General features: G+C 42.7%; 1 protein-coding gene across 1 annotated transcript in view; it reads right to left on the bottom strand.

Annotated features, from left to right (window-relative positions):
- KLHL4 (kelch like family member 4) overlaps positions 1-12,500 on the bottom strand; it is a 235,876-nt gene that overhangs the window by 15,390 nt on the left and 207,986 nt on the right. Inside the window, exon 7 of the mRNA XM_056809218.1 lies at positions 3,171-3,395. Coding sequence (XP_056665196.1) covers positions 3,171-3,395 — 225 coding nt within the window. The remainder of the gene's footprint in view (positions 1-3,170; positions 3,396-12,500) is intronic.

The following is a 12,500-nucleotide window of genomic DNA, read 5'->3' on the forward strand; positions in this document are numbered from 1 at the left end:
GTCAGTTTACCTGGCAAACCACCATCAACTCATCTACATCCATAATGACATTAATTAGGAGCTTTCCTTCATTTACTCATTTCCCTTTAGAACATGCAATATAGGCACAGTGAAACTGAAGTCTCAGTAATCCGTGTATCCACTGATAATTCAGATCATATGGAACTGTCTCACATATAGGGGAAAGAGAAGTGGACCCTGAGTCAAGAGTCTGGGTTCTAATTCTCATTCAGTCTGAAATCAGGGACTAGTCACGTAAAATGTCTTGGCCTCATTTTCCTTCTCTGTAAAATGTGGGACTGACTAGGGGTGGATTAGATGACCCTATCAACAACTGGGAGAGGAAAGCTTCAGTGGGCAGGCAGCAAGCTTGGTAGAAGGCTTTTGGTTACATGATAGGACCAGCAAGATTGCTGAAGGAAGACATGACAAAAGGGTCAACTCCACAAATTGAAGCTGGCAAATCTGATTCTGTTCCTCATGCCGGGAAGGACAACTGGGAATCTGAAAAGGTATTGGAAGGACTTAGTGGCAACTCAAATGTTCTATCATAGTTCCTCAATGGTAGACTTGTCCCTTGTAATTGTCCAAATGACCATCTTAGGGCCTTACTATTGTTTCTACGTATGGACAAAACCCTGTTGGTTCTGTGATTTTCTGTCCTGATAAATTAACTTTTCATTGGGCTCTCCCTCAGGTAATTATTTAGGCTAGAAGGGCTTAGACTAGGTAATGACTGACTTCTGTGTTTAATGCACAATTAGGTGCTCAATAAGCAAAAATATTTAGTAATGCAAAGCTGAAATATTTTCATGGAATGAAGTTTGATCTTTTCTGTCTTTTCTATATTGCAAAGACAGAGGGAACCTCTTCACAACGCTAATGACATGGTAAGGCAAGTGTTACAATCGCCAGCGTCAAGGCCTGTTCTAATGCTGCCCTAAGTAGCCTTATTCCTAATGAGGAATGTTGGCCTTAAACCCTGTGAATATAATAGGATTCATCTATTACTTATGTTTGAGGAGTCATATTTTGACTCATGGTTTATGTGAATACATTAAATTTGGGGCAAGTATGACATAAGGGAGAAAAATGAGAAATTGTCAAATGTGGTATAATAGAAAGATCACTCCCCAGACTTGGGGTTAAATGTCGACTTTGAGACCTAACTCTACCTCATGCTGTGTGACTTTAGGCTAGTCACTCATGCCTTAGTTTCTCCATCTATAAAATGGATCAGTTAGACTATATGCCTGCTAAGATGATTCTCTATATTATGGGAACTCTTAACAGCTTTCATTTTTAAATCCTTAACTATATTTTGCCATCAAGTTTTCATTTTGCCATCCTCTCCCGTGCCCAGCTTTGTACTGAAGCCATCTTCTTCCTTAAGTGTGATTTCTCTCACAAGGTTCTCTTATATAAATTAGCCATTTCTTGAGACAGACAAAATGAGCTGCTTTGCAATGGTTATGAAAATAAAGGTTGTGACTGGGTATAACCTCAAGGTTTATGGGAGTCTGAGGATCGTATATTTGGAACGAACAGTCACCTTAAGTCCCTGTATGTTTTTATGTTCAGTGGTTTTCAGTGGTCCTGATGCACATAGCAAACCCAGAGACTCAGAGTGAAAAGACATATCTTGGAAAATATCCAGGGTAAATGCCTCCTCTACCCCCTCCCAGGCCGGAGGATGTGGGTCTCCATCCCAGCAGTCCAGAAATAAGTTTCCCTTCCCAGAATTCTGGGGAGGCTGAGACTGTTCTTACAATGACTGGGGCTTTTGTCCCACCTAGCCTTTTCTTGGAGTACACTCAAAGTCACCCCATTTATCCCCACCTTGGTGTGTGCATGTGTGTGTGTGGGGTAGTGCTGTGTGTGGGTATATATGTGTGTGTGGGGAGGGGTGTTCGGGCTCCTTCCAATTGCAATAATTTTCCTAAATATGTTCTTGTTTGACTTTGCATTCCATGGGGCTTTGCTTACATGTAACTGGTCCCCATGTGGAAGTGAACAAGGTAACATTCATGTAGAGAGAACTTCCTTAGCCCACCTACTTTTTTCTCCATGCTAGACTTCTGAATTTCACTGGTTTTGGTGGTTTCAGGTCTGTCAGGATATCCTTCCTCAAAGGCTCCAGTGGAAAATGGAACCAATAATGATGATGTGAGTTAGGACACCAGACTAAAAACTATGTTCTAGGCAAACTGTGGAATAGTACGTCTTGTTTTTGCTGTGTAGGTACACAGGGGAAAGGATGGGGGTCCAGCACACACAACTCCCCACACCATTGAGACCACCACCACCACAGCAGAATTGGCCCAAGAGTAGGTCCTGCTTTACTTGACTGGAACTTGACTTCCCTCTGCCCAAATCCTGCTCCAATACCTCATCATGGCACAGAGGTGACCTTGTGACAGAGTAAGCCAGGCTCTGATTGGGGAAGACCTGGATTCAAATCTTACTTCTGACAGATACTGGCAGTGTGACTGGCCAAATCAAGTCAAATCAACAAGCATTTGTTAAATATCTACTATGTGCCAGATACACTGCTAAGTAAGTCACATTATTTCTAGTGTTCTAGGTAATACTCTGTGTAACTTTCTAGGTCACACAGGAGGTGCAGTTTGGCTAATCATTGGAGGCAGTTTTCTCACCAAGAGTTCTTCTTATATTAGTGAAATCCCAGATCTGGCAAAAAAAATAACCCATGTTTCCTTGGAGGGAAAAATTGGCCAACCTCCTCCACTAACGTCTTATTCCAGTAGCTCATCTTTACACAAGAGTGACCTTGAATTATTCCCAAAGACTATGCCAATGGAGCACGAGTTTTGGCAAGCAGGTCCTAAGCAAATTGGAAGGGCTTCAAGTGAAGGCCTAGTGATGGATCATGTGTCTACTGACTAAGAACCCTTGTTCTTGTTAAACAAGAGATGTTCAGCACCAGGTCAACCACCAAATGTTGACTAATTTTAGGTCAGGCAACTCACAAAGTTATAGGAGGGTCATGATCTGCACTGGAGAAGGGAATACTCACACCAAAGAAATGACAGATTATTGAACTCGTGACTTCTTATTTGACTGATGACCTGTCCACATTCCTGTAATGACTAGCTCATTACTATTTTCTGGATAAAATGACTAGACTACATTTAATACATGTAACTTACCCAAACCATGTCTATGAGTTGACATAGGAGGCATGATGGACCAGATTTTGGACACCGGATTAAAACATTCCACAGTGTTAGAAGTTTTTAGACCATCTCTTCCACCCACAATGTAGAGCTTGTTGTCAATGACCGCTACTCCAAACTGAAGCCGGCGGCCATTCATGGTCGCAACCTGTATCCAACTATTTGTACGAAGATCATATTTTTCAATGGTGGTGGTGCCTGTAAAAAGAATAGCCTCATAAGTAGCACTGATGTTTTACAAACAGAATTTGTCCATTACCTCCCAAGAAGATAATGTAGCATACAATTTCTCAGACAATCAGGGAACTCTAAGAACCAAAGTGAATTGGAGCCTCCAGCCTATGGGAGGGTGCAGGGGAAGTTCCACAGCAGGCAGAGCTGGGAATGACAAGTCCAGTGGACGTACCAAGTGCCATGTCAGCAGCTCAGCCATAGGCATTCCTAGCCTCCTCGCAGACAGGCCTAGTTGGTAAGACACTAATAAAATGTCACTGGCAAAATCATATGGGCTGAAGTTCTATGAACAGTTAGGAGGAAGTTGTCCCTTATTTCAGACTATTGGTCAATGCTTCCTCCCCCATTATGCTCCTCCTCCAAAGCATGTTCTTGGCAGCAAAGTACTTCTATGAAGTACTACACTAAATAGTTGATGTTTCAAACGTGTCAATATATCCCTCCTTTAAGATTCCATTGGGAAATGGAATCGATGCTGATGACATGAGGATGCCAGACTAGCAACTATATCCTAGGCAAACTATGGTATATTCTATTACTTTATATGTGTTATGGCGGAAAGGACCTCAAACTTGAAGCAGAAGGCATGAATTCAAGTCTCTAACTTATTAATGGTATAATTTCACTTCTCTGGGTCTCTTCATTTTCTAACATGAGGATAATAATACCTGCATTTCTGGTCTCTTGAGCTTACTCTCAGCAAAGCACTTGGGAAATGGTCAAGTACCCTGGGGTATGAGCTAAGAATAACACAGTAACTGCAAGCTTCAACAATCTCTCAGAGAACTTGTGTTCTCCTCTAAGCAGTTTTCTGTCCAGTCCCTGAATCTGGGTGTCTTATCAAGACTCCTGAAATGGCGTCTTAATTCTGCCATGGTTTTACAGGCCTGTCAGTGTTCTCTGGAGGAGTGGGTTTGCTTCCAGGAATCCCAAAGGACAATACTGGAAGGGTACATTGGTGGGTCAACTGAAGGAACCCTTAAGGTCAAACTAATGAGCACAGGCTGCCTGTGATGAGTCTTGGGCTATAGGCTAGGACCTGGGATAACTGCAACAAGCATTTATTGAGCACCTCCTATGGACCAGGCACCATGCTAGGCCCTGGCAATATGAAGACCAAGAGGAAAACATCCTTTAAGGAGCTTATGTTCTGCTGGAGGAAAACAGATAGAAATATATACGAATTCGCTGTGGGTGAGGAGATGGTGGCAGTACAAATAACTGGGGGCTCAATAAAGTCTTCATTTAGGAGGTGGCTCCTGAGTTGAGCTTTAAGGGGCCTAAGCATTCTAAGAAGTGGAGGTGGAGGAAAGAGAGCCCTCCAGGGATGGGAGATTGCCGGTGCAAAGACAGAAGCAAGAGGTATAATGCTCCTTTCAGGGGATAGGGAGTTGGCCAGTTAGGCTGGAAGTGAGAGTGCATAAGGGGAAGAACTGGGGAATTAGTCTGAGAAAATGGACTGGAGCCAGGCCGTAAAGGACTTTAAAATCCAAACAGAGGAGTTAGTATTTAATGCTAGAAATGGTAGAAGGACCACAGGGTAGTTTTTGCTGCCCATGCTGAGGCTTAGGAGAAGGTTCATTAGTGCCTACTTGTGCACTGGGAAATGCTTATTCACTCTAAGCCTTGAGCCCTAATTAGGAGTTTTTGCTCATACTGGAAGCACACTAAGCTAAATCAGGGCCTTGCACACAGTAGGCATCTAATAAGGCTTGTTGAATTGAATTACAAATATAGTGTATAACCAGAATCTATGGCTAAATATATATAACTTCCCATTAACATTTTAATGACCTCTGTCCATTTAGTGAAATGATTTATGGGCTGCTTTGTGTTTTCAAGACAAATAATTAGTGAGTCAGTACTGAAAATTGAGATCAAAGGGACCTCCAGGGTTGGTCCTCCCATTGGTCCATGACTATCCCAAAGGGTTATAATTAGGAGAGCAGAGTTCTGAGGCATTTAGTCTTTTATATACTAATAGAGGTCTCCTTTCTTCTCATTTACTGGGCTACAGCCATTTACTACCATAGAAAATTGTGTTGCTCCCTGCCAAGCATTCAGTCGCCCCTGATCTTTTGTCAGTAAAAGCTAATTTAGGCTCCTGTGCCCTAAGATGTGGAATTGGCTGCCTTGGGAGGGAGTGGGCTCCTCAACCCTGGGAGGTCTTCGGAGGACCTCAAAGGTCATATGGTACAATCCAGACTATTTTTCATTTTATTTCATTTTCAGTTAGCAAATATTTCTTTTCTTTCTCTCCCATTTCCTCCCATTTTTAAATTAATTTTTTCCATTAACAAAAATCTATTTTTCTCTTCCTCCCCACCACTTAAAAAATACAGAACCCTACTAACAAATATGCATAATCAAGTGGAACAAATATCTGAATTGACCAGCTCTCATTATGCACCCTGCCTGTGTTCACCACCTTTGGCAGGAAGTGGGCAGCATGTTTTCTTATCAGTCTTTTGATCTTCATATTCATCTGAGTTTTGATGTCTTTTAGAGGTGTTTCCCTTTATAAAATTGTCCAACCCATGCTTGAACAAGCCTCTTTTCTATAGCAAATCAACCAGGTGGGCTTCCAGCCTTTACTCAAATACCTTCAATAAAGGAGAAAGCCCACCTCCCCAAAGGAGACCATTCCAGATGTATCCATTAAGGTTATTGTGACATAAAGTAGACATTGTCCTCTACATGACTTCCACCCACTGCTCCTAGTTCTCTCCTCTGGGGTCAAGCCTGAATGCCATCTGCCCTTCCAGTGCCCATATGATAATCTTCCAAATACTTGAAGACAGAGATTGGTGTGCTGGTAAATACTTATAGGAAAAAGTGTATGCCCAATGCATTCCAAAGAAATCTCCATTATTAACCTTATTAACAACTGACAAGGAGCTGGCTCTAGCACACACATTCCTCATGGTGCCTTGAAGCTTCTCTGTCTTACTCTGCCATCTTGGCTCCACCCCCGGAAGTCATCAGCACATTCCTGAAGAGGTCTATCATTTCCCCTCCCTAAAGTCTAGATTGTCCAGGAATTCAAGTGGAGTTCCTTGGCCTCTAGTTTGCAGACTTTGATTTCTTCTCTTTTTTGAAAATGAGGACATTTGCCCTTCTCCAGCCCCACACTCTAATCTTTCAGGGAACAATGATAGGGACTCCACAATCAAATGCCCTCAGTTCTTTCTGCTCCTCCGGAATAAAGCAAAATAATTCTTTGCATTGAGATTGGCTTTTCCTGACAGCCTCAAGGAAAGTATACTGTGCTACTGTGATATTCTTCCAGGCTCAGGCCATGGTTTCCTATCCTTGCTTCCCTCTTTTCTACATGTCTTTTAAAAATGTGAGTTAGTGCTTTTTTTTTCAGATGTGGGGAATTCCCTATACACAAACTGGCTGACTTAGTTAACATGTGGTCACAATTGATAGTAGACACTTTAAGGTTTGCAAAGTAATTTGGAGATGTTATCTCATTTGACTCCCATAAAAACTCTATTATTATTACCCATATTTTATAGATGGGAAACTGAGGCCGAGAGAGTTTTATGTAACTTGTTTTGGGTCACACAGCTAGGAAGTGTCTGAGGCTGGATTTGGACTGGAGTCCTCTTTACTCTAAAGTCCAATGCTCTGCCATGATGCCGAGCCAGCCAGTTGCATTGGATTGTGTCTTTTTCTTTTTTTTCTCTTTTTGTTCTTTGTTATAAGAGATAGCTCTCTGGATCAGAGAGGAGGATATTGGGAAATGTGGGTGATGTAAAAACTAAAGCTATCAATAAAATGTTTGAAAATTTAAATATCTAAATTGGTTGATGAGTTCCTGTACACTCTCATCAGTCGGTCCACTGAGGCAATCTCTCCTCTTCCTCCTCAATAGAACTGTTTTTTTCATATCTTTAGAATTTCATTCTTAAGAGCTTCCCATGCCCCTCTTAGATGTATAGCTCACCCCACTTCCTCTATAAAGTTTTGTTCAGGGCAGCATACCGATTCTTTCTCTGAGCTCTCTGAAACTTGGTTCCCTAAAACTCAGGGTGTAGATTTGCCCAGGTCTTCTTTCTTTCCCTATCACAATTTAAAAAAAAAATTTATTTTTAACATTCATTTTTTTGAGTTTCAAGTTCTTTCCCTCCCCCAGCCCTCCCCTACCCATTAAGAAGGCAAGTGATATATAATACCTATTACACTTGTGAAGTCAAGCAAAACTGATTTTCATATTAGCCATATTGTAAAAGAAAATAAATGAAAAAGAAAGGGGTCAATGTTTCAGTCTGCACTCAAGAGTTCATCGGTTCTCTCTCTGAGTGTGGACAGCATTTTTCATGACGGGCCCTTGGAAACTGTTGCCAATCACTAATTCTAAAGTGAAGTTGTCCCATCCTCCTGAGATCCCCAGCTTTTGCATCCCAGCCACCGATTCATCCTGAATAGTGAGACTAAGGTTCATGCTAAAAATGCCCCCTTTTGGCTTTTCTCTCTTTTAAAGGATTAATTGATCATTAAAGCAAATCAAGAAGTGATTAGATTCTCTGCTTTTAGCAGAGAGTTCCAGGAGATGTCTGGGTAATTAAAATCCCCCATCAGTACTCTATTGATGGGCCAATCAATAAGGACTTAACTCTTCATTAAGCATTTGCTGTGTTTCAGGAAGAAACTGTGCTAAGCCCTGGAGATTTTAAGAAAAAAGGAAACAGTCCTCTGTCCTCAAGGAGCTTTCAAAGGAGACCACACACACACAGAGCCCAAAAGGGATTATGGGGGGCCAGGGGGAGATGGTGTTAACCGGAAATGGCATTGGGGTTCAGAGAGACAGAGGTGAAGGAGAGTGTTCCCAACATGGGGGACCACCAATGTAAAGGCTCCAAGAAAGGCACCCATACATGCAGCAAAGGCATGTTCAGGAGCGGCAAAAAAGCCAATATGGCTGCCCTCCAGTGTACATAAAGGAGAGGAGAGTAACATCTTGGAGTGCCTGAATGATAGGGAGGCACTAGTCTGGGAACAGTTAAAAATGTCAAACAGAAGTTTATTTATGATCTTAAGAGTCAGAGGGGACTGCAGCTAACTGAGTTATTTCTTGCTGCAGAAGTTGTGTATTTTGCAGAATGCTTTGGAGTGGGGAGACTCAAGGCAAGGGGACTAATTAGGAGGCTGTTGTGATAGTCCTCATGGAAGGTGCTGTGTGTACCTGAAATAAGGTGGGGATTGGCTGTGTGCCTGGAGAGAAGGGGCCATTGGAGAGAGAAACAAGAAGATTTGGCAACTGACTGAATATAAGGGGTGAATTAAGATGAGAATTTGAGGAGACCAATACCAGGGTTGTAAGCTTGGCAGCCTGGAAGGCTGGTGGTACCCTTGGGAGTACCAGTGAATGCCAGAAGAGGGACATGTTGAAACAAGTTGAGTTTGAGATGCCTATGAGACACCCAGTCTGAGATGTCAAACAGGCCACTGGCAACGTAGGACTGGAACTCAGAAGAGACAAAGCCTGGGTATATAGATCTGGGAATCGTCTACGTAGAGATGATAATTGAACCCATGGGAGCTGATGATACCATGCTGTGTCCAGGCCAGGCTCTTAATCTGTTTCTTAAAACCCTTATCCATTTCCACTCCTCTCCACCTTGTTCAGATGCTCTGACAGCTCAGTTCATAACATCTCTTCTATTTCTGCCTGCATTCATCTTGATCCAAATTGTCTTTTCCATGCTCCAGAGCATCCTCCTCCCACCCCTATTGGAGTCCAGAGATTTCCTCAAGGAAGTATAGCTTTAAAAAGTGCCTTCTGTCTTAGAATACCAAGTATTGGTTTTAAGGCAGCAGAGCAGTTGAGAGCTAGGCAATGAATTTTAAGTGATGTGCCTAGGATCATACAGCTAGGAAGAATATGAGGTTAGATTTGGACCCAGGATGCCCATCTCTAGGCTTTATTCTCAATCACCGAGCCATCTAGATGCCCCCTCAGTAGATCTTAATGTCCCCAAGCTACACACCTACCCCCCCTTTATCTACTGTTTCAAGCAATTCATTTTTACTCAGTTGGATGTTTAAAAAATATCTATTTTTCTCATTGTGAGTCTCCCTGATTTCCCTCTCTGTTTGCTTGTCTCTCCTTTCCCCAGTCTTCTACTTCTTCCTAATTATCTTGATGGGTGAAATTTCCCAGCATGCCAGTTTAATTCATCATGAAGGGTAGGGGATATCATAATTATTGAGGATATGAGGACATTGCTGTTGTACTGTAAACAACACCTAACAACATTACCCCAGAAAAGTCTACTTGTTAGCTCTGTGACAGTTTTAAAGATCTCCCCATCCCAGTATTTGTAGTCAATGTGGAGGGCAAGTGTCTCACATATACTTCTCACTTGCAACTAGTAGGCAGTGCCATAACTAGGATGGGTACGTGACACTTTGCCCCAGGGTGCTCAATGTGGAGGGTGCTGGTAGCATTTGCAGTCCTTCAGCAGTACAGATACAGCATCGCTTAGCATCTCATTAGCAAGAATAATTAATTAAAACAGGAAGCCTCATGCCAGCCTCCTGGAGCTTTAGCAGGAGAGGCCCATGTCCATTCCCTCCCCTCTCTCTCCACCCTATAGTGAGGACCCACCTAGTGCTGCTTACCTTAGCCATATTATGAAGGTTTGTTTTTGAGGGAATGTCTGTCCATACAGACCCATTAACATGCCCATTAATATAATAATAATATACCCATTATTAATTAATTTTATTAATATTTAATAATTAAATATTAGTTAACTTTGTTATGTTAATTAATATAATAATAATAATATACCCATTAACATTTCTTCCTGTGGCTCACGCCTACCTGGGTTAGAGCTGGCTCCTAAAATCTGGATTCTTTCTGGCCCTCTCATGATGGAGGCTATCCAGGAAAGCACCCCTTGAATTAGAAATGCTTCGAAGCAGCTCTTGTATGGGGATGTGTTTTCAAAATTCCTATCAGGAGAAAAGCCCCAAACCCTGGCAAAAAATGCCTCCTCCTTCAATTTTAAACCTCTCCCCAACCCTGATTTTCTGGCTGACTTGTTTGAAAAAGAAGACGATGAAGACGAAGACGGAGATGAAGAAGCAGCAGCTGCTTTCCCCAGGATGCTTGCAGCTTAGAATACATCTGTTTTAGCAGTTTCCTTGACCTGTTTTTTAAAAGAAATCCAAACCCTCTCATCTTTCCCTCTATCCTTCCCTTTGCTGATTACCCCCTTATCTTTTCTTCATTCCGCAAATGTGCACCAGCTACCTACTATGGGCCAAGCCCCATTTTCACCAGCTTTCCTGTGGACGTCAGAACAATACAAAGCATCTGAAAAGCTTTTAAAAAGAGAAGTGAAAAGAGACACTACCAGGAAATGTTCTTGTAAACCAGATTTTCTTTCAGTGGCAAATGTTTTATAAAATAAATGTTCAGTTGTCAGTAGTTAACAAGGAGATGCTCTGAAAAACAGTTCCCCTCTGTTCTAATCAAGCCATGCTTCCCCCACCCCTGGCCCCTCCTCTGTAGCCTTGCATTCATTTACTTGTATTAACAGTAGTTATGAGAGAGAGCTGGGAAGTGCCTTTGGAAGATCATCTAATTCACATATGTGCCCATTTTACAGATGAAGAAACTTCACCCCCAAAAGGAAGTGACTTGTCCAAGTTCATGCAGTTGCCTAATGGAAAGGTTAGAACTAGAACCCAGATCTGTTGCCTCTTGATTCAGAGTTCTTTCTACTCTGGAAAGGTTCCAGCATGGTGGGTGAACTTCTTATGATTAATGTATGGAAAAAAGTGGGAAAGTTTCACAGACATGAGTAAGTATGAACTGTATTCCACACTTCAGTGAGGTCACAGACCTCATAGTTCTCATGCTTCTATCCCTCCAAAGCTTTCAAAGTGCTTTACATGCAGTTGCTCAGTGAGGTAGGTGCTTTTATTATTGCCAGTTTCATAAATGGGCAACCTGTGGCTCACACAGGTTAGGTGACTTGCCCAGGGTCACACAGCCAGTCAGTGTCAGAGGGAAGATTTGAAGCCAGTCTTCCAGATGCCCCACCTAGCAGTTCCTCAACAGCCCCTATGCGGCTGCTTTTTTCTCCTTGGAAATTCAGGATATGTGCCCTGGGAGTGGCTGAAACACTATTCTATGCCCCCCCTCTGTGGTCAAATGGAATCCAATTACAGGTCACTAAGTGACACCTTAGTAGAGCCTCCCCTCACTCGTCCGTTCTCTTCTGGAGAATGAGTGTCCCATGAAGTAATCTTGAGGGTTCTAAGGATAATTCCATTTCCAAGCCATGTGACTCATTAGCATGTTTCTTATGAACCAGTCCAATGTCTAGTGATGGATAGAACAGAGCAAAGAACCGATTTCTACCAGCAGAAAGCCTTTCTGGATGACTTAGAGCCACATAGGAGAAGCTGCTCCGGGCGGAACATGTGAAGTGGGCTGATTTTGATGGATAATGCAGTGAATGTGCAATTACCTCCCCAACCGGCTGCTACAGAAAAAGAGGGCAGCCAGCCAGGCTTTCCTCACTAGTTCATAGTCAGCCATTTGTGAAACACCTACTATGTGCTGGGCACTGTGCTGAGTACTGAAGATACAGAGAGAGGTGACACAGGCCCTGCTCATGTTCCCAACTGCTCACAGTCTAATGTGAGGAGACACCATGGACAACCAAGGTAAAAACAGGAAACTGAACAAGTGCTTCAAGGTTCCCAAAGGCCTTTATGCCCGTGGTGTTCATTTAAGCCTCAAATTGACCTTATCCTCATTTTACACACAAGGAAACTAAGGCTTTCAGAGGTGTTTTGACTTGTCCAGGATTTCTCAGATACTAAGTGTCTGCGTTGGGATTTGAGCCCTGCTTTGTGCCCAGGGCTCTGGCAACTATACTATGGCATCTCTCTGGCTTGGGAACCTCTCAGTCCCAGAGAACAAAGAACAGAGAACTACCAGTCAGTGCTCTAGTCCAACCCATGCCCTCAGAAGAAGACCAGGGAGTACCATGCCACACCCACACGTGGCCTCTACTGAAGTCCTCCAAAGAAGGACTCCCC

The sequence above is a fragment of the Monodelphis domestica genome, chromosome X, assembly GCF_027887165.1.
Source record: "Monodelphis domestica isolate mMonDom1 chromosome X, mMonDom1.pri, whole genome shotgun sequence".
Lineage (NCBI taxonomy): Eukaryota > Metazoa > Chordata > Mammalia > Didelphimorphia > Didelphidae > Monodelphis > Monodelphis domestica.